Source organism: Actinia tenebrosa, unplaced genomic scaffold (assembly GCF_029948245.1).
Source record: "Actinia tenebrosa isolate PJP-AT-01 unplaced genomic scaffold, QUT_ActTen_1.0 PGA_scaffold0__85_contigs__length_37466705, whole genome shotgun sequence".
Lineage (NCBI taxonomy): Eukaryota > Metazoa > Cnidaria > Anthozoa > Actiniaria > Actiniidae > Actinia > Actinia tenebrosa.
Window position 1 is genome coordinate 11,005,600 of NW_028292569.1, and position 23,320 is coordinate 11,028,919.

The window sequence follows — 23,320 nt, forward strand, 5'->3', positions numbered from 1 at the left end:
TTATTAGCGACGTTAGCGTTTACGAAAATATCCGGCTTCGAGTATTTACACTGAAACGCATAGCCAGCGTTTTCAAAAATATCCGCTTTGAATAGCGTTTTCGAAAATAGCCGGCTAAAGACTGTCTCCGTATAAACGGTAGGCCTAAACGGATAAAAAAATATGCGTTTACAAAAATATCCGGCTTCGTGTAAACGGGGCCTAAGTTTATGCTTATTATGACGTCATATCTAAATTTGTTACAGTAATGGAAATACAAACTCAATTTGGAAAATTATAAACCGCTGCTTGCCAAACAAGAAAACCCAAAATGCGCAGCCCATAAAGTCCTCCACTGGTCATGATTGTGAAGCGCATTGAGACCATGTAAAATGGGCTATATAAGAACCCCGTTATTATTATTATTATTAAAATGGTTATCATACTTGTAACAATCCTGAAGTCCTGGCTGATAGATTTAACAACTATTTTACATCTGTTGGATCAAGTGCTGCACAAAAAGCACAAAACCTTGCTATTGAACATAATATTCAATTAAATCCTCATGCTTCAGCACAAGAATCTACTGACAAGACATTTCAAGCTTCGTACTGTATCACAACAGGACGTAGAACAGGTTATTTAACATCTCCCATCAAAACAAAGCTTCAGGATATGATAAGATCTCAGCAAGAGTTCTCAATTTATATCAGTAATATATTAAGTGTTTGAAACGACAAATTTCCCTTAAGGAATAACGTTTAGGAGTAGATTTAGATTTCGGAGTTTGAAATAAAGAGGACTGAGTTTACAAGTAAAATCAATTAAGTCTTGAAATAGTTCTCTTAGAGAGTGTACTGAGCAGCTACGCGACACTTGCCAAGACCCAAAGTGGAAATCGCAAACTTCATTCAACAGAGACATTCTTATTACATGTCACAGATGATCTGCTGAAGGCCATGGATGACAAGAAGATCTCTGTGTTGGTATGACAAGTTATAACAAATTAATAGAATCAAACATTTGTTAGATACTAATACACCTCTTATTTTAATTCAGTCCTTTGTTTTCAGTAGAATGTTTGATTTTTCTACTGTATGGTCCAATACTAGTAAGAGTAATCTTCATAAATTGCAGTTGATACAGAATTTTGGGGCTAGAATAATGCTTGGGCTTAGGAAATGTGACCATATATCACCAGGTTTGAAATCTTTGAATTGGTTGTCTGTGAAGGAAAGACTGTATTTAAATGATGCCATCATGGTATTTAAATGTATTCATAACTTAGTTCCTGACTATTTACATAATAAGTTCGTCTTGCGTTCCAAAATCCATACTAGGAACACAAGGAATGTAAAGAAGAACCAGTTAGATATTCCTTATTTCCGTCTTGCCACAGCGCAGAGATCCTTCTCTTATAGAGGTTGTAAATTATGGAATAACCTTAGTGATGATCTTAGATCTGTAGAAAGCTTAAATGTCTTTAAGCGCAGAGTAGTAACTCAGTTACGCTCAGGTTAGTGAATCTCGGTTCTGCTGACCTGTGCACTGAACTGTTCCATTGCTCTATGCTTTAATATATTTCTTATTATTATCTATTATTGAATATATTATAGAATTAATATACTAGTAATTAAGTTTAATATTTTGTATATATTTTTATCTATTCTATATTTCTATATTTTATATGTGTAATTAGATGTATGTATGCTTCATAGCAAAAATTTTAGCCTTGCTTTGTTATTCTTTTAACTTGGGAAGAAAACGACTAGGAAATGGAAGCCAATACTAGGACTTATCCCTGACCTACCTTTAGAAATTATTTAATTTAAATATCATTAGAAGCAGCTTCCTTCCGTTTTTTGGTCTCGGTCTTGGTCTGGGTCTCGGTCTGGGTCTGGGTCTCGGTCTTGGTCTGGGTTTTGGTTTTGGTTTTGGTTCTCCTTCTTCTTCTTCTTGATTTTAGTGTTCTTCTTGTTCTTCTTGTTCTTCCTATGTACTCAATATTATGTACTGAATATTACGTACTGAATTCTTTGCGAAATGAACCAAGTTTGATAGAGAAAATCCAAGTTAAAGTTTATGCAAATGAAGACGAATCTATATCAGATATAAAATCACCTTCATGGTTATGATTTCTATTGTGTTTCCTTCATGAATTATATTATCAATGAGTTTTTTAAATGTTGTTGAAAATGATGGCAGGATGTTATCGAAACGTCCAACAGTTCTTGTGTTTATTTTCTTAACCAAGTCTGAGATATGAAATTTATATTCTCTGGTTAAAATGCGGAAAATCACATTTCTAACCCTTAAGTCATGTTTCATATCCCAATCTAAAATGAAACTACTATACGTTGTTCGGCTGTGAATATATTACGGCGCGCAAAGTGTGAGTGGACTAAATGACCGGCCCTGGTATTTTTGGAGCTTGAAAGAACGAAGCAAACAAGGCGGTAAAGTGAAATTATTGTTATTCTTTCTTTCCATATTTCTGCTTCTTGCAGGTACGTATATTATATTTTATATTGTCAAAAGAAAACAGAAAAATACTTCAGATAAAGTATGGGCTACTGTAGCCTAGGAATGAGGGCCGGCGGCGAAACAACTAAGCTCGCTGTGATTCGCTGAAATAAAATTCATAGCACAGCTGGTATGGAGAAAAATATCGTCCTTTGTCTTAAAGTCAATACCCTGCAATTTTGCTGACTTTCGTCCGAAATAATTTGTATGTTTTTTGACACAGCTTGAGCTCTGAATACACAACGAAACAATAAGTAATATTCAGTTTAGGGAAAGAGTATTATGCGAAGAAACTTATTATGTGAAATGACTCCGATAAAATGATAGTTAAATGTTCATTCATAACAAATGAAACAGCTAATGCAATCATACGGATAAACGAATACAAATTAAAGACTTCAATCTACATTTACGAAAATTGAGTCGTTTTAGGGGATAATTACCCAGACACCTCTCCGGTCTCGGCCTCGATTTTAAAACTGTGCACTAGACAATACTTTTGTCATTCTTTGTGTTTATTTTCAGCAAAGAAGGTCGACAGTCAAAATGAAAATAATTTTAAGCTTTCTGTCGTGTTTTTTATCCCATTCCTTGAGCGAGGAGACAAGCGGTGTCTACTTCGCTAAACTTGAGAACCACAAACTCGAAGGAAATGTAATGGAGAAAGTAAAATCGACAGATGTTCTCGATTGGTGCTTAAGATGTAAACGCTTAACAGAGTGTTCTTCGATAAACTTTGCATATAAACCCGAGAATGGCTTTCATGGATGTTTTGATGAATAGAGATGCATCAAAAGTGACCCCATCAAAAGTGTATCATCACTTTGCTCGATTGGTTTTTTATTCTATTAATGTAAAAAAGCGGGAAAACTCTAACTTGAGATCTTCATTGTTTGGTATTTTAATATCAGCTAAACGAATCTGAGAAGGGCAGCTTCTGATCGCGAGTTATGGCTCTTGAAATAAATAATTTGAAAATATATGGCTAAATAAATAAAAAAGAACACGGGTTATTAAAGTAGACTAACGCTAAAAAGTCATCATTTCAGGAACATTTCGAAACATTGTGACTTATAACTATCATCTAGAGAGTATTCTAGTACTTGCTATCAATCAGCCGAATGAATCCCCAATAAATCCCAATGTCAAACAAACATTGTCCATCATGTGCTATCAAACAGACAGTATTCTATTTCTGGGTATCCATCAGTTGAATGAATCCCCAATGGATCCCAATGTCAAACAAACATTACCAATCGTGCTATCAACCAGATATTCTTTCATTCTTAATAGGATATCGCGTGTGAAAAAGGCGGAACGTGCAGAACGTCGACATCTAATGGCGTCCGTTGCCACTGCCTGCAAGGGTTCACGGGTAAACGGTGTGAAACAAAATGTAATAAGTGTGCAATATCGCGTCGAACATTTAGGTATTCAAGTGAAGGTCCGTGGAATTTCAAAGTGTTTGTATTGTTGAAGTTGTGCATTCCTTATTTTACTGTTGGTATTTGTGAATATTTAGACACTGATTCCAGGCTACCCTTGAGTAAGTGAGCCTGAAATCAAGGAACACAGCAGTTTTCACGAAAGTGGTTTTCTTCAGATCGTGAAACAGTTTCTAGCGTATAATAGTTTAAAAAATAGAAAACAATGGGAACTAGATCTATACTAACCCCTATTAGTTTTAAGCTACTAAATGCTCTATCACGTTCCTAAACTCTGATTGGCTGTGCTACTGTTAGTGGTCTATTAGTGACTAGACCACTACTAGCGAAAAGTAGGGGTTTTGAAAACCAAAAAAAAAAAAAAAAACAATGTAAAAAATGAAAAAATTTGAATATTTTTACCTAATTTCTACTTCTTCAATGTCTGAAGAAAATCAATCTTATTTGAAAAGGGAATATTAGAATTTTAAAGAATCGTAGTCAACTACAATGCATTGCGCCCCTATATTATTGTTTACATCGTTCGCCAACATCGTTCTCGAAGCTCTTCCATGAACTGGTGAAGCAAAAGTGCAAATTTACCATACCAAGGTCTTCAAATTCCCAAAGTTTCCTTCCTTTCATTCCACAGCAAGTTGGTCGAATTTTTCAGAGAGATTCTCGTCTTTGAGACATTATGACCTTTTGTTCCTCCACATGTTAGACATCCCAACTGTCGAAATCTACCTTAGATTCGTTGCCAAAATTTAAAAAAAATCTAAAATGGAAAGCATATAAAATGACTACGTATCATTATTTTATGATTATCTTTAAACAATTACCAAGAATAATAAGACCGATGGAATTGAATTCACATACTTCACCTACAACTTCACCTACAAAACCGCCATTTTGCCTGGCAGAGAAAATGGCCGATTGTTTTATTCCGGCGCGCAATGCAATGTAGTTGACTAGGATTCTTTAAGGACTTTTTCTGTGCAACTAGCAAAACAAGTCTACACTTTGTTATTGTTTGAATTTTGTCGTTTTTTTGAAGTTTGATTTTTTCTTTACCAGGCATTTGTTCTTATAATTTTATTTTGTTTTATAAAATAACTGTTATGAATGTCGCGTTCTGATTGGTTAGGAGCGCGTGCTTTATGAGAGCACATTGCACGCGCGCGCGCCGCTACGCGTCGTGCTTCTCCTAACACTTCTCTCGTGTTCTGCCAACCCCCGCGTGCTTTATGACTGCACACAGCACAGCAAGCAAGTTTTTTATTTCTTTTATAAAATACAAATTTTAGGAATGAAACAACGGAAAGTGCGCGCGCGTGAACGTGCACGATGAAAAGCTAGGTCTATTTGAAGACCGGGAAAATAATTTGTGCAATATAATAACTAAATAATAATTTAATAACTTATAAGGCATAAGGTGATCTAATTAACAAATAAAACAGCTTTTTCCGTGCTTCGTTCAGTAATAAAGCACGCAGGAAATGGCATAAGCACGAAAGAAGTAGTTTTTTTTCGTCTTATTATAAAAGTCATTAATTTTATTTCGGCATTAAATTTTTTTACGCAAAAAGAAAGACGATCGCAGGATCTTGCAGCACTTCGTGCGCGCGGATAGCGTCAGCACTGTGCTCCGTTCACTAGTAAAACACAGTTTTTGACCAATCAACGTGTGTGTACTATCCTTACTATATATTAATGCGCATTACAATAATAAGCAAAAGATAAACAGAAATGACAAAGAGATAAAATCTTGGCTAGCGATAGAGCACTACATGATAAATTAAAATTATAAAAATTCGCACACAAATATATTTTTCCTGATTAGGATATTCTAAGAATTCATAAGTAAATCGTGTATTTGATATACTATGACAATTTGCGATCAAAACGAAAACAAAAAAAAAAAAAACAAACAAAAAAAAACAAAAAAAAAACCAACTCCAAATATTTTCTTACTTGAAAGAAAGGAGAATATTTAGGTCACCCATCCAGGTACTAACCCTCCTCAGACGGGCTTGACTCAAGGTGTCTCGGAAGCCCATGTTTTTTCCACTGGGCCACGTATCTACGAAATTATCATAACAATAACCGTGAAAACAATGCCCCGAATAGACTAGACTTTTTAACACTAAAATTTCAACCGATTCCGTGCGTGGCAGAGATGCAAGGGATTAGCCGATATGGTCTGGGGGCCGGCTGGTCTCTCCCCTGATGCTTCGGCTAAAACATTTTCTTGCGTAATTCGTACACCCAAGGGCAGAAGGATTTAATCGCCGTCAGGTCCGAAGTCCATACGTCGCCTCAGCTCTGCGGATGTCTCGGGGGTATGGCACAGTGGAATCGTTTTTTTTCTTCTTTTTTTTAATTTATTTTTTAATTTAATTTGCCTTTCATTTCGAATCCACCGTATCGAGAAATATATATATTTTTTTAGCATTTTTTCCAGATTTTTCATAGGATTTGTACCCACAACATTCGTGAATATTTTTTCAAATCAAAAAATATTTCAATTCTATCTGTTGATGTTTACTGATGTTAACTGTGTTCGATCGACATTATCAGTTATCCCAATAGGACGTTTGCATGATGGCGTCAATTGACTCCCACTACCAAGAGGCTTTTCGCAAATTTTCTTTCTCCTTTAAGTTTGTATTCCCCCATGAGTATAGAAAGACAATTGGCGCTAATTAACAGAACAAAAGAAAGCGTGCAAGGAAGTTTAGAAGTAGAGATCACAAACACCATCATAGAAACGTCCTATAGTGGAGTTGCAATTCTTTTCTCATATTAAAAAATCCTGCCTGAAGTTTAAAACAGTCGGGGCTGACCGCAGCCTTTGGTTGTTTTCTCAGCATTTTTCTCTATATTGCCATGCTTTCTGTTTGTATGCTACTTTAGCTATTGTCTAGCCAAAATGTTGCATAGTACCCGCGCGACAAATTAGCCGCTTTCGTCGTGCTCTATTTTTTAAGGGATACTCTTAATGATGATAGTGAGTCATGTTGATGGTGGTGATATGATGATGTTGAGATCATGAAGACAGTGAAGGCGTTGATGTTGTTGTTGATGATGATAGTGAGTCATGTTGATGGTGGTGATATGATGATGTTGAGATCATGAAGACAGTGAAGACGTTGATGTTGTTGATGATGATGATAGTGAGTAATGTTGATGGTGGTGATATGATGATGTTGAGATCATGAAGACAGTGAAGGCGTTGATGTTGTTGTTGATGATGATAGTGAGTCATGTTGATGGTGGTGATATGATGATGTTGAGATCATGAAGACAGTGAAGGCGTTTATGTTGTTGTTGATGATGAAAGTGAGTAATGTTGATGGTGGTGATATAATGATGTTGAGATCATGAAGACAGTGAAGGCGTTGATGTTGTTGATGATGATGTTAGTGAGTCATGTTGATGGTGGTGATATGATGATGTTGAGATCATGAAGACAGTGAAGGCGTTGATGTTGTTGTTGATGATGATAGTGAGTCATGTTGATGGTGGTGATATGATGATGTTGAGATCATGAAGACAGTGAAGGCGTTGATGTTGTTGATGATGATGATAGTGAGTCATGTTGATGGTGGTGATATGATGATGTTGAGATCATGAAGACAGTGAAGGCGTTGATGTTGTTGATGATGATGATAGTGAGTCATGTTGATGGTGGTGATATGATGATGTTGAGATCATGAAGACAGTGAAGGCGTTGATGTTGTTGTTGATGATGAAAGTGAGTCGTGTTGATGGTGGTGATATGATGATTTTGATATCATGAAGAAGCGAAGGCGTTGATGTTGTTGTTGATGATGATCGATAGTGAGTCATGTTGATGGTGGTGATATGATGATTTTGATATCATGAAGAAGTGAAGGCGTTGATGTTGTTGTTGATGATGAAAGTGAGTCGTGTTGATGGTGGTGATATGATGATTTTGATATCATGAAGACAGTGAATGCGTTTATGTTGTTGATGATGATGATAGTGAGTAATGTTGATGGTGGTGATATGATGATGTTGAGATCATGAAGTGAAGGCGTTGATGTTGTGATGTTGATGATGATAGTGAGTAATGTTGATGGTGGTGATATGATGATGTTGAGATCATGAAGACAGTGAAGGCGTTGATGTTGTTGTTGATGATGAAAGTGAGTCGTGTTGATGGTGGTGATATGATGATTTTGATATCATGAAGACAGTGAATGCGTTTATGTTGTTGATGATGATGATAGTGAGGCGCTGAATTTTTTTTCAGTTTCAATAATATTGACGATTATAATAGGGAAATATTCAATACATCTCGGCACGCCAAGAATCGCAACAAAGTTCAGGACGCATGGAGTGATTCTAGCCGCAAAGTAATAGTAGCAAATCAGGAGAATTAACGAGCTCACATTCTAAATTATTCGGCACATAGATCTAAGTAATTATCGGAAATCTTTATATCACAACGCAGAATTCAAAAGGCAATCAGTTTATTTCATAACATCAATAGCTGTTAGATTATATTGAATCTTCAAATTTAAGATCTTTATATCATGGACACTATGTAGCAAATACGAATCACGGAATGAAAGTAAGGAATTCTTATGAAAACCTCTTCGCAAGCATTGCTTCTTCTTCTAGTTCGGCTTCATCTTCTATCTTATACACGATAACTTCTTCGTTGGTAGAAACTGGTTCTAACTCTTCAGGATTGACAAAGAGAGCGTCCAAAGGACTTTCCACCATTTGGAAAGGTGTCAAAGCTTTAATAAAAGTTTACTGATTTCATTCTTTTCACGATAACGCGTTAAAACATCAAATAAACTTCTGGTAATCGAACAAGTAATGTATAGTCAATACGACGCTAACTTGAATGGGTTGAGAAACCGCTGTAATAATGATAATAATCAATATTTGTATAGCGCCTATCCAAATCTCCTCTAGGCGTTTTAAACAAAAAGAAAAACCACAAACTGTGGTAGGCTGTGAGCTTTGCTTGGCGCCTGTGGCTGCCGCTACACAACCCACATACCACAGGGAAAAAATATAACATTTGATAAATAAATGATACGAAAATAAAACAAATAAACACACACGCACGACGAAACCACGACTAAAAGTCAGACTGTTGTATCGGGTAACAATCCCCTACTCTTACGAAAAATACAACAGGATTTTTTACGTCCACTTTATCGGGGGTCAAGTGCAAGCAGACGGGACCTCCGGTTTTACGTCATTATCCGAGAAGACGCTTGCTTGATGGCTGTTGGCTCCTACGAGCTCCTTCACCCTTTGACAGGTCTTATTTTTAATCCTGCTGGGTGTCAAGCCACCCTCCTCACTGGATAGCCAGTGGGGGAGCCGGTTTAGACGCCGACGACCCGTCCATGTGGCAGGTAGTACTGGGTTACATGGTACCAGTAGCAGTAGCAGTAGGGTTACAAGATTTCCCGTACAGACCTCCCGCTCGGTTGATAAGAGTTTTATTATATGACCACTTTTCATTGAAAAGGACAAAATGTTTTCGCCGTAACATTAATATGCGATCGGACCGGTTAATACCGGAGAATCTAGACCGCGATGCGATCTATCCAATCAGATTGCTCGATTTGCTAGTGTCCAGGCTCTAAGATTCACGGTCATATAATAAAAGACGTTATTAAGATAAGCTTATTTTATGCTCACCTTATTAACCAGTTTTCAAGTCTGTTTTTTGGTCTTGATTTGCCCTCAATCTCCAGATTTTCGATTTCAACGAAAGACATCCGAGGCAAATTTCACTAAACTTGATATTGTATTAGATTATCTGTAGTTGTCTTTCGTTGTTTTTTTTTTTAAGTAAAAGAGATTCAAAGCCTAAAACTGTCGGCCTTGGAAAACTTTGTCGAAGAATCTTCCAAGAACAAAAGTAGCCCATGGAGGTGGTGGTGAGTTGTGTACAAAATTCCTAAGTGGGAGAGTATACTCGCGCAAAGAAAACGATGTAGTGCATTTCGATTCGATTTCACTGCATGGTTTTTATTATGGGAGAAATTATCTTCATCTCGAATGAAAAATAATTGAAGATTTTTTCCCCGATCTTATTTTTACCTTTCAGTTTCATTCAAATTGTTGTCCCTTTGACTTCCGTATCGGGAGCTCCTCTTTTAGGCAGTGCCTAAATATATATATTATTATTACATCATTTGGCATAAATTTGCATACCAAACGACTACCATATTTGTGTCGGGTACAGGACCTGATTGTTCTTTTGACCTGTTGGTCCAACTCGGTTGGTAGACGAGTAATTGCCTCACTTAAAAACATCAAGAAATCATGTCAACCGAGGTAAAAATATGTCCACAAAGCCTTAATTTCGGCGGGAAAGAACGAAAATGGATTCGTCCTGACGTCGTTTCAAAGTGTACTTGGCATTTAGGAGCAAAACTCTCTGACTCTCCTCACTATCACGCAAAATCCAGGTACAAAATCACCAGTAATAAATAACTCAAAAAGATATTAAATTTCTCTATTCGTTCGTTTATACATAGTTGTTATCCAACTTAATTTTAGGGAGCCTTCTTCGAAGATAATGCCAAATATCTTACAAAAGATTGGCGATACTCCTCTCGTGCGGATAAACAACATTGGCAAATCCTGTGGACTCAAGTGTGAATTGCGTAAGATTTAAGCAAAATTACTGATCATATTATTCTTCTTCTTGGACGAAAAGACATAAATTGTAATATTAAAGAATATTGGTCATAATGTTAGTTGTCTTTTTATTCGTTGTTGGGTGTTTTTAGTGGCGAAATGTGAGTATTTTAACGCGGGAGGTTCAGTGAAGGACCGAATTGGTCTGCGAATGATCGAAGACGCGGAGAGAGAAGGAACGCTTAAACCTGGAGATACATTGATTGAACCTACCTCTGGAAATACAGGTAAGAATATTGATTGGCGACAAAAAAAGTTTTGTTATAAGATATTTGAGTGTGTATTAAATTCAAGAGCCAATAACTAGGGCACTATTTTATATGTACACGTGTTTATTGTTAGTGAAATGTTGGGGGTTTGTCAGAGGCATGGCCATTGTGTTGGTTCACCACGGGATAAAATAAAATACATTCTAAGAATTATTTTATTATACAGTACCACAGAAAAAATTTAATCTGTTTCGTATCATGCTAAAATTGATGATATTATATCCCTTCTTATTTCCCCCCCCATTTTTTGTAGGTATTGGCCTTGCTCTAGCTTCAGCTGTGAAGGGATATCGTTGTATCATCGTCATGCCAGAAAAAATGAGTAAAGAAAAGGTGTTAGCAACTTCCCTTAATATGGCAACTCTCTTCTCCCAGTTAAAATTGTGCATAGTTCCATAGTTACTACCGATCTCACCGAACTGTGGGGACACGTCAAAATTTTGTCTCGCTACCAAAACCTAATTCGTTCACTGACAACACCTACCTTTGTCACTGTCTCTGATCTAGCACATTGCCAGTAAGGTATTCACTGTAATACATGTAGCAAAAATAGACATGACAGTAGACGAATTAGGGTGTGATAGTTAGACAAATTTTTGACCTGTCACCACAGTTCGGTGAGACCTGTAGCATTTTTTGATGCTTTCTTATTTATCATCTAGTATAAATAAGAAAAAAAGGCAATTTCCTTTTCAATAAACGATTAATAAACTTAACTGTATCTGTGTGGAAATATTTATTTGCATAGTTTGTGATCATCCAATGAAAGTTTTCACTTTCAAAATGTTCATACATGAAAATAACAAGGAAATGTTTATTTTTAGCAATACTTGCTTTGGTTCATTGTGCACGGTCAGTACACGTGATGGCACGATTCAACATCAAAGGCAAAACAATGGCTTTGTTCTATTGAGTTTCCAAATCATTCCACTCCATTAACTATGATAGTTCTGACTCCCCAAGTGTCACTCTGATCGCCAAAAGTTTAGTAATTTATTTATGTCTTTCTAAGGTTGATGTGCTGAGAGCTCTTGGTGCTGAGATTGTCAGGACGCCCACAGAAGCCAAGTTTGATTCACCAGGTAATTAATTATTTATAGTTTAATACATGATCTAGACGACACGACTGGAAAGGAGTATTTGAAAATAACAGATGTGAAAACCATATGAAATACATGTGAAATTTTTACATGTATTTCACTTGTCCTTTTCACATATGCACATGGGCGGATCCAGCCAAAATTTTAGGGGGGGGGGGGGGGGGGCTAATTGAGTTTCTTCCATCAACAGAACGGAAAACATTATGAAAAAGCATCAGTTCTTTTTCTGCTGAAGGGGTGAAGGGGGCTTCAGCCCCCCTTTGCCCCCCCCGGATCCGCCCTTGATGCATGTGAATAAAAACATGTAAATAACAGTGTTATGACCAGGAATTTCTTTCAGGGGGTCAAAGAGCCCACCAATCCAAAATTTAGGGACCATTTAGAAAACTGGATGGGCCATTTCCAAAATGTTAAAACAAAGAATAATAATGTTTTTTGCCAGTGACTCTGTTGCAAATCTAAAACAATGTAAGACAGTTTTTTATTAGTAATGATAGTACTGACAATACACTTGCGCTGGGCAGCCATACTTGAGCCTCCAATAAAAAAGTCATTTAACGTAGACTAGTCCCAGACCTCTTGGCGAGTTAAATACAAGATGGCGGCTATGTTCCATTTGTGTCGTTTCATGTGGACTTTCACCTTGTTTATTGACAATATAATGTGACTTTTATTATTCCAAAAGTACTCTAAATCTTTTGAAATTATCAGGAGGTATTCCTTGGATAATTCATGCGCCCTTGGGGGTGCACAGAGTTAAAATTTGTGCGACATTACTGTTTTTTTATGCACGATTCCTGCAATGGCACGGCCTGGTAAGAACACTGAAATAAGGCCTAGGGCTAACATCGAACTTTTCATGCACCGAACTTAATAACGTCAAAGAATGCCGCCTCATTATCACCTGATATCCATTGTTCTTAATGAGTTTGGTGCATGGAAAGTTCGACATTTGCCCTAGGCCTAACATACGAAAAAACATGTGAAATGGGGTGGTCCTTTTTACATCCCAAAAGCATGTGAAAAAATGTGAAATTTTGAAAAGACTAATGTGGATGGAAGCAGGTGAAAAGTATACATATTTCACATATGACCATGTGAAAAACGTGAAACTTTTGAGAAATAGTATGTTTCACGTACTATTAACCATGTGAAACTGGCTCTTTTCAGATACTAAAATCATATGAAAAAATATTAATAATGTGAAACTGGTTCTTTTCATATTCTTTTCACAATAAATTATGTGAAAGAAAGTGAAATTGATAATTGATATCATCAATTTCTTAATGATGCGAAATTTATATAATTACAAATATATGGGCATATATATAGAAAGAGCTAAGTATAAGAGAGATTATGGAAAATTTTAAAAAAATACAAGGAAAAATGGAATCTATCAAAATATTTATTTTATTTTTCTCCATTCATATCAAATAAAAAGCTAGTCAGTTTTAGATCTAGATCTCAAATGTCAAAACTAGAAATAAGTTAAATTGTATATGAAATATAAATAATTATATAAATTTCTCAATATTTTTTAAACAGAAATGACCTTTAAATAAATTAAAATCTAATTTGTTCTAAATCTAGGAAATTAATATAATTTCTTTAAAATATATTTGAAACATGAAATTCCATTTCACATGCTTAAAGCTATTGATAGATTACTTTCACATACATGTGATATCTGCGATCAGATTTTCACAGGATTTTCACATGGTTAGAATAGTGAATGTGAAGATATAAACATTGCATCACACCCAGTTTCACATGTTCTTGATAAATTTCCCTTTTTTCACATGCCATTTCACACACTGGGAAAAAATTCATATAATAATTTCACATGCTTTTTCACATGGCTTAACTTTTCACATGTTTTTCAAATGGTTTTCACATCTATTTCACATACTCCTTTCAAGTAATGTGATGAGCCAATATTTCAGCTCTCTGGGCTTTTGTCCTTCACCAGTTAGATCATCCATGGTCTTTGTTAATATTTTTTATTGAAGTCAGAATTAATTCTAGATATATGAGACTTTGGCTTGTTGTCCTGGTATCCATCTGTCAAGCTGTATAGTTCTGGAAAATATCCACACCCCCACCACGGAGGAGACTTTTTAAAAGGATCACCCCACCCCTAGGAACTTCCAATTTTCTTCCATACTGTATGAAGTACTCTTTAATGTTGTTCTTTAGCTTACCCCCCTCCCCTACAGAATTTCCCATTTCCTCTGTGGGTAGCTAGGGTATGGATATTTTTCTGTAACTAAGCAATCTGTTATGTGTGGGTCAAAGCAAATTCAAACAGCAGTATCCCAATCAGGAGCAAACTAATTGACATTATCTTTCTTTATGCTTGCCCCTGGAGGAGAAGGGGTGTGGATTTGTCAGCTAATTGATTAAGAATTTAAAAAACAAAGAAGGTACAGTATTGGGGTAGGGGAAGGGAATTTTTTGGCTCTTTTTTTAATGTTTTGCTTTAACCTTTCGAATGGATAGATTTCTTACGCTACATGAAAAATTAAATAACAAACCTTGAATAAAAAAATCTCAACATCCAATAAATTGAAAATATTTTTACTGCTTGATAATATTTTAAAGAAATTCTATTTTTTTCTGAGCAGTACAGCACATCCAAAAACCATTGTTATTTTTGCTGTTTCTAGAATCCCACATTGGAGTTGCTCAAAGACTTAATCAAGAAATACCCAACTCTCACATCCTTGACCAGTATCGTAACCCTGGCAACCCTCTGGCTCATTATGACAGCACAGCCGAAGAGATTGCCTTTCAGTGTGATGGTGAGAAAATCTTCAACTATTAATTAACTTCAAAATATATAACTTGTCTTTAAAAACTGCCCTAGACCTTAAAGTCATGAAATCTGAACTTCTCAAAAATATATCCTTAACACACCAAAGATTTTGTCGAAGGATGGGGGGAGGGGGCTAGATGCCCAGGCAAATTCGGGAGGGGTGGGAGGTCAAACAGCGAAATAAACTCTTCTAGAGCCACACGTAAGAATGATCAATGTTTCATTCATACTTACTTAATTAGTTCATGTATTCAAACATTTCTACCAATCAGAGCATGTGTAGTATCTCAAATATTTCATAAATTCTGATATAGTACATTTTTCCAGGAAAGATTGACATGGTGGTACTGGGTGCAGGTACAGGTGGTACCATTACTGGTGTTGCCAGGAATCTGAAGACCAAATGCCCAAACATCAAGGTATAAAACATGAAAGAGATCAAGGAACACCTTCGCTCCATCCTCCTTTTCCTCCATTCCCATACCAAATTAAATGTGTTGACATTTTCAGGTTGTTGGTGTTGACCCTTTTGGCTCCATCCTTGCTGAACCAGAGAAATTGAATGATACTGATGTAACAACATATCATGTAAGAATCTTACTACTGTTTTTATTGATATAAATCACAAACTAAAGAGAACTATTAAAGAGAAGTTAAAAAAAGTGTGTGAGGTGATGGGCAATCAAATTATGAATCTTGACAGTACAGCGGATTAAGTTATAATGCTCTAGTCAACTTATTGTCCTGGCTTTTAGGATAGCTCTATATTTATACTATTTGGTTCTGCTTGATGTTATATGAAAGCTGCTTTAGATGTACATATTATCAATATTTTATGTAATGTATCTGCCTTTGTTAACACAGGTTGAGGGTATTGGGTATGACTTTGTTCCAACTGTTCTGGACCGATCAGTTGTTGATGAATGGTTCAAGGTTGGTGACAAGGAAGCCTTTTCTATGGCCAGGCGATTGATCCGAGATGAAGGACTGCTGTGTGGTAAGTCAATAAACTAAAAAAAAACTGTTTGTAATCCACATTCATATCAGTGCAGGGTTATATTCTTTGCTTGTTTTGAATCTGTTTTAGGAGGTTCAAGTGGGTCTGCAATGGTGGCTGCTCTTCAGGCTGCAAAGAGTCTTGGTGAAGGTCAGCGTTGTGTGGTTATACTGCCTGATTCAATCAGAAACTACATGTAAGTTATTCAAATATACTACTCTTCCCAGTAGACCGAGGTAGTTGTGACTTTTTAATTGCCTTCGTAGCGTCTGTTATGTTATCCGCAAGTACATTTCAAATCGACCACGTGATGCCAAAGTGGTACCACAAGGACAAGTTTTTTACACCATGTGATCAAAATTCAGTCAAATTTTAATCACGTGGTGTAAAAAACTTGTCCTCGTGGTACAACATTGGCATCACATGGTCGATTTGAAATGTACTTGCGGATAACATAACAGACGCTACGAAGGCGATTAAAAAATCACAATTACCTCGGTCTACTGGGAAGAGTAGTATCATCATGATGATGCTACTGCTGCTGCTGCTGATGATGATGAAGAAGGCTGATTAGCAGGGCCTTGATGAAAGCTAGCTGCTCCATGGTGGTTATGATGATGGTGATGATATTGGTGGTGGTGGTGAGTGGTAGTAACAATGGTAATTGTAATAGTAATGATGGTGGTGATGGTAATGATATTGGTGGTGGTGATGAGTGGTAGTGACAATGGTAATTGCAATAGTAATGATGGTGGTGATGGTGGTAGTGACGATAGGGATGATGATGATGATTAAAATTTGACTGAATTTTGATCACGTGGTGTAAAAAACTTGTCCTTGTGGTACCACTTTGGCATCACGTGGTCGATTTGAAATGTACTTGCGGATAACATAACAGACGCTGCGAAGGCGATTAAAAAATCACAATTACCTCAGTCTACTGGGAAGAGTAGTATCATCATGATGATGCTACTGCTGCTGCTGATGATGATGATGAAGAAGACTGATTAGCAGGGCCTTGATGAAAGCTAGCTGCTCCATGGTGGTTATGATGATGGTGATGATATTGGTGGTGGCTGTGAGTGGTAGTAACAATGGTAATTGTAATAGTAATGATGGTGGTGATGGTAATGATATTGGTGGTGGTGATGAGTGGTAGTGACAATGGTAATTGCAATAGTAATGATGGTGGTGATGGTGGTAGTGACGATAGGGATGATGATGATGATTAAAATTTGACTGAATTTTGATCACGTGGTGTAAAAAACTTGTCCTTGTGGTACCACTTTGGCATCACGTGGTCGATTTGAAATGTACTTGCGGATAACATAACAGACGCTACGAAAGCGATTAAAAAATCACAACTACCTCGGTCTACTGGGAAGAGTAGTATCATCATGATGATGCTACTGCTGCTACTGATGATGATGATGAAGAAGGCTGATTAGCAGGGCCTTGATGAAAGCTAGCTGCTCCATGGTGGTTATGATGATGGTGATGATATTGGTGGTGGCTGTGAGTGGTAGTAACAATGATAATTGTAATAGTAATGATGGTGGTGATGGTAATGATATTGGTGGTGGTGATGAGTGGTAGTGACAATGGTAATTGCAATAGTAATGATGGTGGTGATGGTGGTAGTGACAATGGGGATGATGATGATGATGAATAATGTACTAATTAAAATACACAGTCACCTCCAAACATCATAAATCATTTTTACAGGACCAAGTTCTTGAGTGATGACTGGATGGAAGAACATGACTTCATTGAGCTAAGCATCCATGATGAAAACAGCAAACTATGGTGAGTAATAGTAACTTACAGCTTCCCAAATTGATGATGGTCATTTATATATTATGATGTTTGCATCATTGACAGGTGGTGGTCAAAGAAGGTCAGTGTAATTAAGCTGCAGTCACCACTGACAGTTTTGCCGTCAATCTCCTGTCAGAAATGTATTGAGATCATGAGCAGGTAACTAACCCTCAAGAATATATACAGTATTTGTGTTCAAGTTTTCTCTAACATCATGTGTTATATGTTCTTTCTGTTTTTAGAGAAGGCTATGATCAAATTCCTGTAGTTGATGATACAGGGTAAGTGATTTTTGTGTGATATGAGATACAGTAGGAATATGTAGGTGGATGGATACGATGAGATCGACTGATTGATAAATGTTTGGTAGGGATCTGGGACATTAAGGTTGATGGATAGAATGGGAAATACAGAGGTATGGGTGTGTGATCAGGATGGGAAGGATGGAAAGGTGGATGACAGGAGGGGAAGCAGGAATGAATAGGTGGATGCAAAGATAAATGGTTGGATGGGATAAGTGATGGTCAGGATAACTGATGAGATGAATGGATAGGATTCAATACACTGTATATAAGTGGATTGATTAATGGATGGTTGAATGAGATGATGGATGGTCAGCATGGACAGACTAACATCCTCACTAGCAGAAAAGGATTATTTGAATCACTGTTAAATCACTGTTAATTGTCCTAGATAACAACTAGTTTTAGAACTAGTTTGGACTGCGTCGGTGTTTTTTAGTTGAAACAAATGTGTCGTAGTGGATAATTTTATCACCGTAAATACGAAAGATAATAGATTGACATTTCGGACGTTAGTCCTTCGTCGGAGTCAATGAGAGAAAGAGAATGATGGAGGGGTTCAACTCCTTTCACCCTGCTCTTGAGTTTACATGGGAAATCAGTGAGACTTCCATCACATGTCTTGATATTTCCGTGATTATTTCTACCAACCATCTCGATACTACCATTCATTATAAGCCCACAGACTCTCACTCTTATTTACTTTTTTCCTCCTCACACCCCAAACACACCCTCAACTCTATTCCTTTTTCACAATTCTTACATTTACATCGCCTTTGCAGTGACGATGCCAATTTTTCTCACAAATGGCAAGAAATGCATTCTTTTTTTCTTAAGGGAGGTTATCCAGTTACTATCATCGATCGGGCTATGCACAAAGCTTCATCCACAGACTGCAATACTGCTCTTACTCTTAAGGCTCGCACCTCTAACCTAGACAGTATTTACGATATTCACCTTTATGATATTCGCAAGAAAGATCTCTCTAAACCAGTTTCTCGACATTTCAATTCTGTGAACCACTCGGAAACTAATGCTAATGTTTTTGGTCTTTGCTTAACACACGGTAGCAATAATTCACGCAAAATAAAAGAAATGCGCTTGATTCATTCGCTTGGCACAGTTAATCCGCACGGGATGAAAGAACACTTCACCTTTAATTAGCCACTTCTCACCTATCATTATTATTTTCGATCCTTTTGTTCTCTTTTGTTTTACGATTTGCTATTTTCTTATTGGTTTGTTTTCTCCCTACACCACTATACAAACCCCTCCATCATTCTCTTTCTCTCATTGACTCCGACGAAGGACTAACGTCCGAAATGTCAGTCTATTATATTTCGTATTTGCGGTGATAAAATTATCCACTACGACGCATTTGTTAATTGTCCTATTAGACTATATTCATGTGAATCATTCTCATCATATGTATTATTATCATTGATGGCAGGGCTGTCCTAGGTATGATTACCTTGGGGAACATCATGTCACAGATTCTGGCTGGACGATTGAAGCCAAGTGACGATGTATCCATCTGCATCTACAAGAACTTCAAAAAGGTAAGATAAAGTCTAGGGGGTCTATAAACATCCATGCTTGAAAGCACCATAGCATGCCTGATGTATTAATGAAAAAATACTTTCTCCTTTGTTTAATAAAGCTGTTATAAATAACCAAATAAAAAAGAATGAGATTTCAATTTTTTTTGGGGGGGGAGGGGGGGTAGATTTCTGAAATCTATTCTATTAAAAAAGTAATCGTCAGGAGAGACAGTAAATAGAGTAGGTGTTTGTTTTTTTTGGGTTTTTTTGGTTTTTTTTTTTTGCTTTATGTCTTTTATGGGTGTTAAGAATTTTGTATTTCTGACTAACTTTGTTCACCTACTGGGTACATACCTGTTTCTATTCTATCTATATCTGTTCTAGTGGTTTGCCGACATGCTGTAGCTTGATCCAGGCAGGTTGATTCCTTCACCATTCAAGGCAGCACACCATGTTGATGATGATGCCTTGATAAAAAAGGAAGACATTATGTTCGACTTAGTCCTATTCTAGCTCTTGAGATAATAGTAGAGGTAATGCTTCATGTTGCTCATAATGATTCTTCAATATCTCTTCATTATTATTACTCATCATAGTGTAGACACACTTACTTAAACCTGACTTTTACAAGGTTAAAAATAACTTTGAAAACAGTAACCAATCAGAAGAGGGTAAACTCTGATCAGTATCACATTGACTTGAAGCATAAAAGATGAGTTACATAATAATACAGATTTATTGCTGATTTTCTCTCAACAAAGAAGGGAAAAAGTATGTCTCTCTTAATGCTTCATGTGCAGGGAGATCAATTTAATAAATTTTAAATTTAAGGTAAAGAAAATTCTTCCACTAGCAGAATTTCTTCATTTGTTTTCGACTGAAGGACCATATATAGGAAAACTGTATATCAAAAGGAGGCCATGTGATAACAATAATTTGACTACTTTGACTACTACTTGTTTTGCTCCAAATTCAATATCCTTGGCTATTTTATTTATTTATTTATTTATTCTATTAGCTTAACAACTAGTTCTTATTTAAAAGTAAATTACGAAAAACACTGGTTGAGGAAAAGAACGACAGGACGAGAGTCCCATATAAAGTTTTTCCAAAATAAACGTTTTACAAACACTAAATACTAATGAGAAACATTAAAAACAGAGAAATAGTGACAATTATCAATTGTCTTCATGCCTCAAGAGCCTTGCAACACCAAGAAAGGGTGTCTAAGAAACAGCCCTTAGATTTTGTATGAGTGTGAAACATCCTCTAAACCAGTCAGAGCGTACAAGGTTATTGCACTGCTAACTAAAATACTTGTCCAGGGTACCATATACCATTCCCATATCACGATATTCCCTATATGTGCTACAGCTACTGCATGAACCTTCATTTCCCATCCCTGGGAGAGTGTTTAAGGGGATACTATCAATCTTTATTAACAAGATGCCATAATTTGTAGGTTACATTGGATACGGATCTACGCAAGCTGTCCCGTATATTGGACATTGATCACTATGCCTTGGTAGTTCATTCTCAGAGAGTCTGTAAGTATCACAGGTCCTTAATTTATTTTGCATACTTAATATCATGCTTACCATCGGGTCATAAGGTATTAAAAGGCTCACCAATGAACATGACTTGTTGATGGGTTTCCTGTGTTAAGTAACACAGGTGCAGAGTGCGTTCATGGTAAACCCAATACAGTGTTTTTAGTCTCATACTCCTCATGCTTGGGAGTATTGTTGTTGGTTGTTGTTTTTTTTTTTTTTTCTATTTCAGATTGTGTGTTGTTCACTTGAAAATAAGATTCTTTTTAAATTTTGAGTTTTTTTCATATTATATGTGTCTTCTCATGAGCACCTAAAATGACACGAGGTCTAAAATGAGAAAACACTACAACCACGCTAAAGAGGTCCACATAAGCCATTTGCATGATGGCATCATTTGACTCCCACTACCAAAGTGCTTTGCGAATTTTCCTTCAAATTTGTATTTCCTTATGAGAATAGTAAGACAGTTGGTGCTAATTAACTGAACAAAAAGAAAGTGTGCGAGGAAGTCTGGTAGTGGTATTAAATGATGCTATAATGCCACCCGGTCAGCTCGGTTGGTAAGAGCGTCGGTCTGTTGTGCGGGAGGTCATGGTTCAAGCCTCGGCCGGACCAACACTCAGGATCTTAAAATAACTGAGGAGAAGGTGCTGCCTTTGTAATAATATCTGCAAATGGTTAGACCTTCAAGTCTTCTCAGACAAGGACTTTAAACCGTAGGCACTGTCTCCTAACCCTTCCTAACCTACAGTAAAAATAGGGGACAGAAAAGAACCACTGAGGACGTAAAAAGAAACCCTGGCAGTGACCACCCTCAGTGCCTACACTTCATACTAACCATCTCTCATGCTTGTAAATTGCATAAAGCAATCTGTCATTCACAATTCCATGTAAAGCGCCTTTGATTATATCCACATATTAAAGGGCGCTATATAAATCATAATCATAATCATAGTAACCTATTCTTGTCTTGTCTCAAAGATTAAAATATGAATATTGAATGGGTAGAACTGTGGTGAAATAATGATAGATGTGTTGATCATCACAGTGAATGAGCGATCTAAGCGAACACTTATTACATATAGTGGCTTGATAAACCCAACAAAAATGACCGCTTGCCAACAGGATTGGCTTCATAGCTCAGTTGGTAGAGCATCGCACCGGCATCGCGGAGGTCATGGGTTCGATTCCCGTTGAAGCTTGAAATCATTTTTTCAAGTCTTTCTGTACAGCGTTCGCTTAGATCGCTCATTCACTGTGATGATCAACACATCTATCAGATTAAAATAATGAGTCGTGAGCTTCTGCACACTGCATATGGCATGTTGATAACAAGCAACCCAGACATATTGACCAAGCTATTGTTGAATTGTTTTTAGATAACGACACAGACGTGATGAAACAGAAAGAAATGATCTTTGGGATTGTGACAAGAGTTGACTTGTTGAACTACATCACCCATGCTGAGGCTAAATCACCACTGTGATACAACTACTGTTCCCCTACCCTACCCCCCTAAAACTACCATGGTTAACTAGACAAAAATACCCTGATGCCTTGGGTAGTATTATACTATATCTGAGCACCAACTGTAACCCTACCCTACCCCCTGAAATTACCATGGTTCACTAGACTAAACTACCCTGGTGCCTTGGATAGTACTATATTATATCTGAGCACCAACTGTACCCCTACCCTACCCCCTGAAATTACCATGGTTCACTAGACTAAACTACCCTGGTGCCTTGGATAGTATTATATTATATCTGAGCACCAATTGTACCGCTACCCTACCCCCTGAAATTACCATGGTTCACTAGACTAAACTACCCTGGTGCCTTGGATAGTATTATATTATATCTGAGCACCAAGAAGGGACTAAGTAATTAAATGACGAGAATATTCGTAGCATTTAAACATTAATCTTACAAAAATATAATACATGGACTGTCGTTTAAAAATCTTATTAATTTCTATTTTAATATGAATATAATCATGGTATTATGTTGTATGACTTGGATGGTTAACAGCTTAGTTACGCCAAGTTACGGCGCATTGTCTTTTTCTTTCCTAAAAGGTATTTATTTATTTATTTTTGTTTTGTTTTGTTTTTTTGTTTTTTGTTTTTTATTTGTTTAAAACCGGGGCAACTCTTCCACTAAGCTAAACGCGTTTTATTTTAAACTCTGAATCGGAAAAAAATGATGGACATACTGTAGTCTTAAACCAAAATGTTTTGCATATAATTATCATTAATGTTAAGATAATAAAGTAGTTGAACGAAATGCTGTTGTATC

General features: G+C 36.7%; 1 protein-coding gene and 1 non-coding gene across 2 annotated transcripts; both read left to right on the forward strand.

The window, feature by feature from the left end:
• Positions 1-10,163: 10,163 nt before the first annotated feature.
• On the forward strand, positions 10,164-23,308 carry LOC116305218 (cystathionine beta-synthase-like protein). The gene is made up of 16 exons (XM_031715076.2): positions 10,164-10,396; positions 10,488-10,594; positions 10,721-10,855; positions 11,151-11,230; positions 11,910-11,979; positions 14,664-14,798; positions 15,140-15,231; positions 15,323-15,400; positions 15,677-15,809; positions 15,900-16,005; positions 17,535-17,615; positions 17,691-17,786; positions 17,870-17,908; positions 19,380-19,488; positions 20,933-21,017; positions 22,403-23,308. Exons 1-16 carry the CDS (start codon positions 10,251-10,253, stop codon positions 22,507-22,509), a joined length of 1,599 nt encoding a protein of 532 aa, XP_031570936.1. The 5' UTR covers positions 10,164-10,250; the 3' UTR covers positions 22,510-23,308.
• Trnaa-ggc (transfer RNA alanine (anticodon GGC)) lies at positions 22,153-22,225 on the forward strand. Its single transcript has one exon. It is a non-coding gene; the product is annotated as a tRNA-Ala (tRNA).
• Positions 23,309-23,320: the final 12 nt, after the last annotated feature.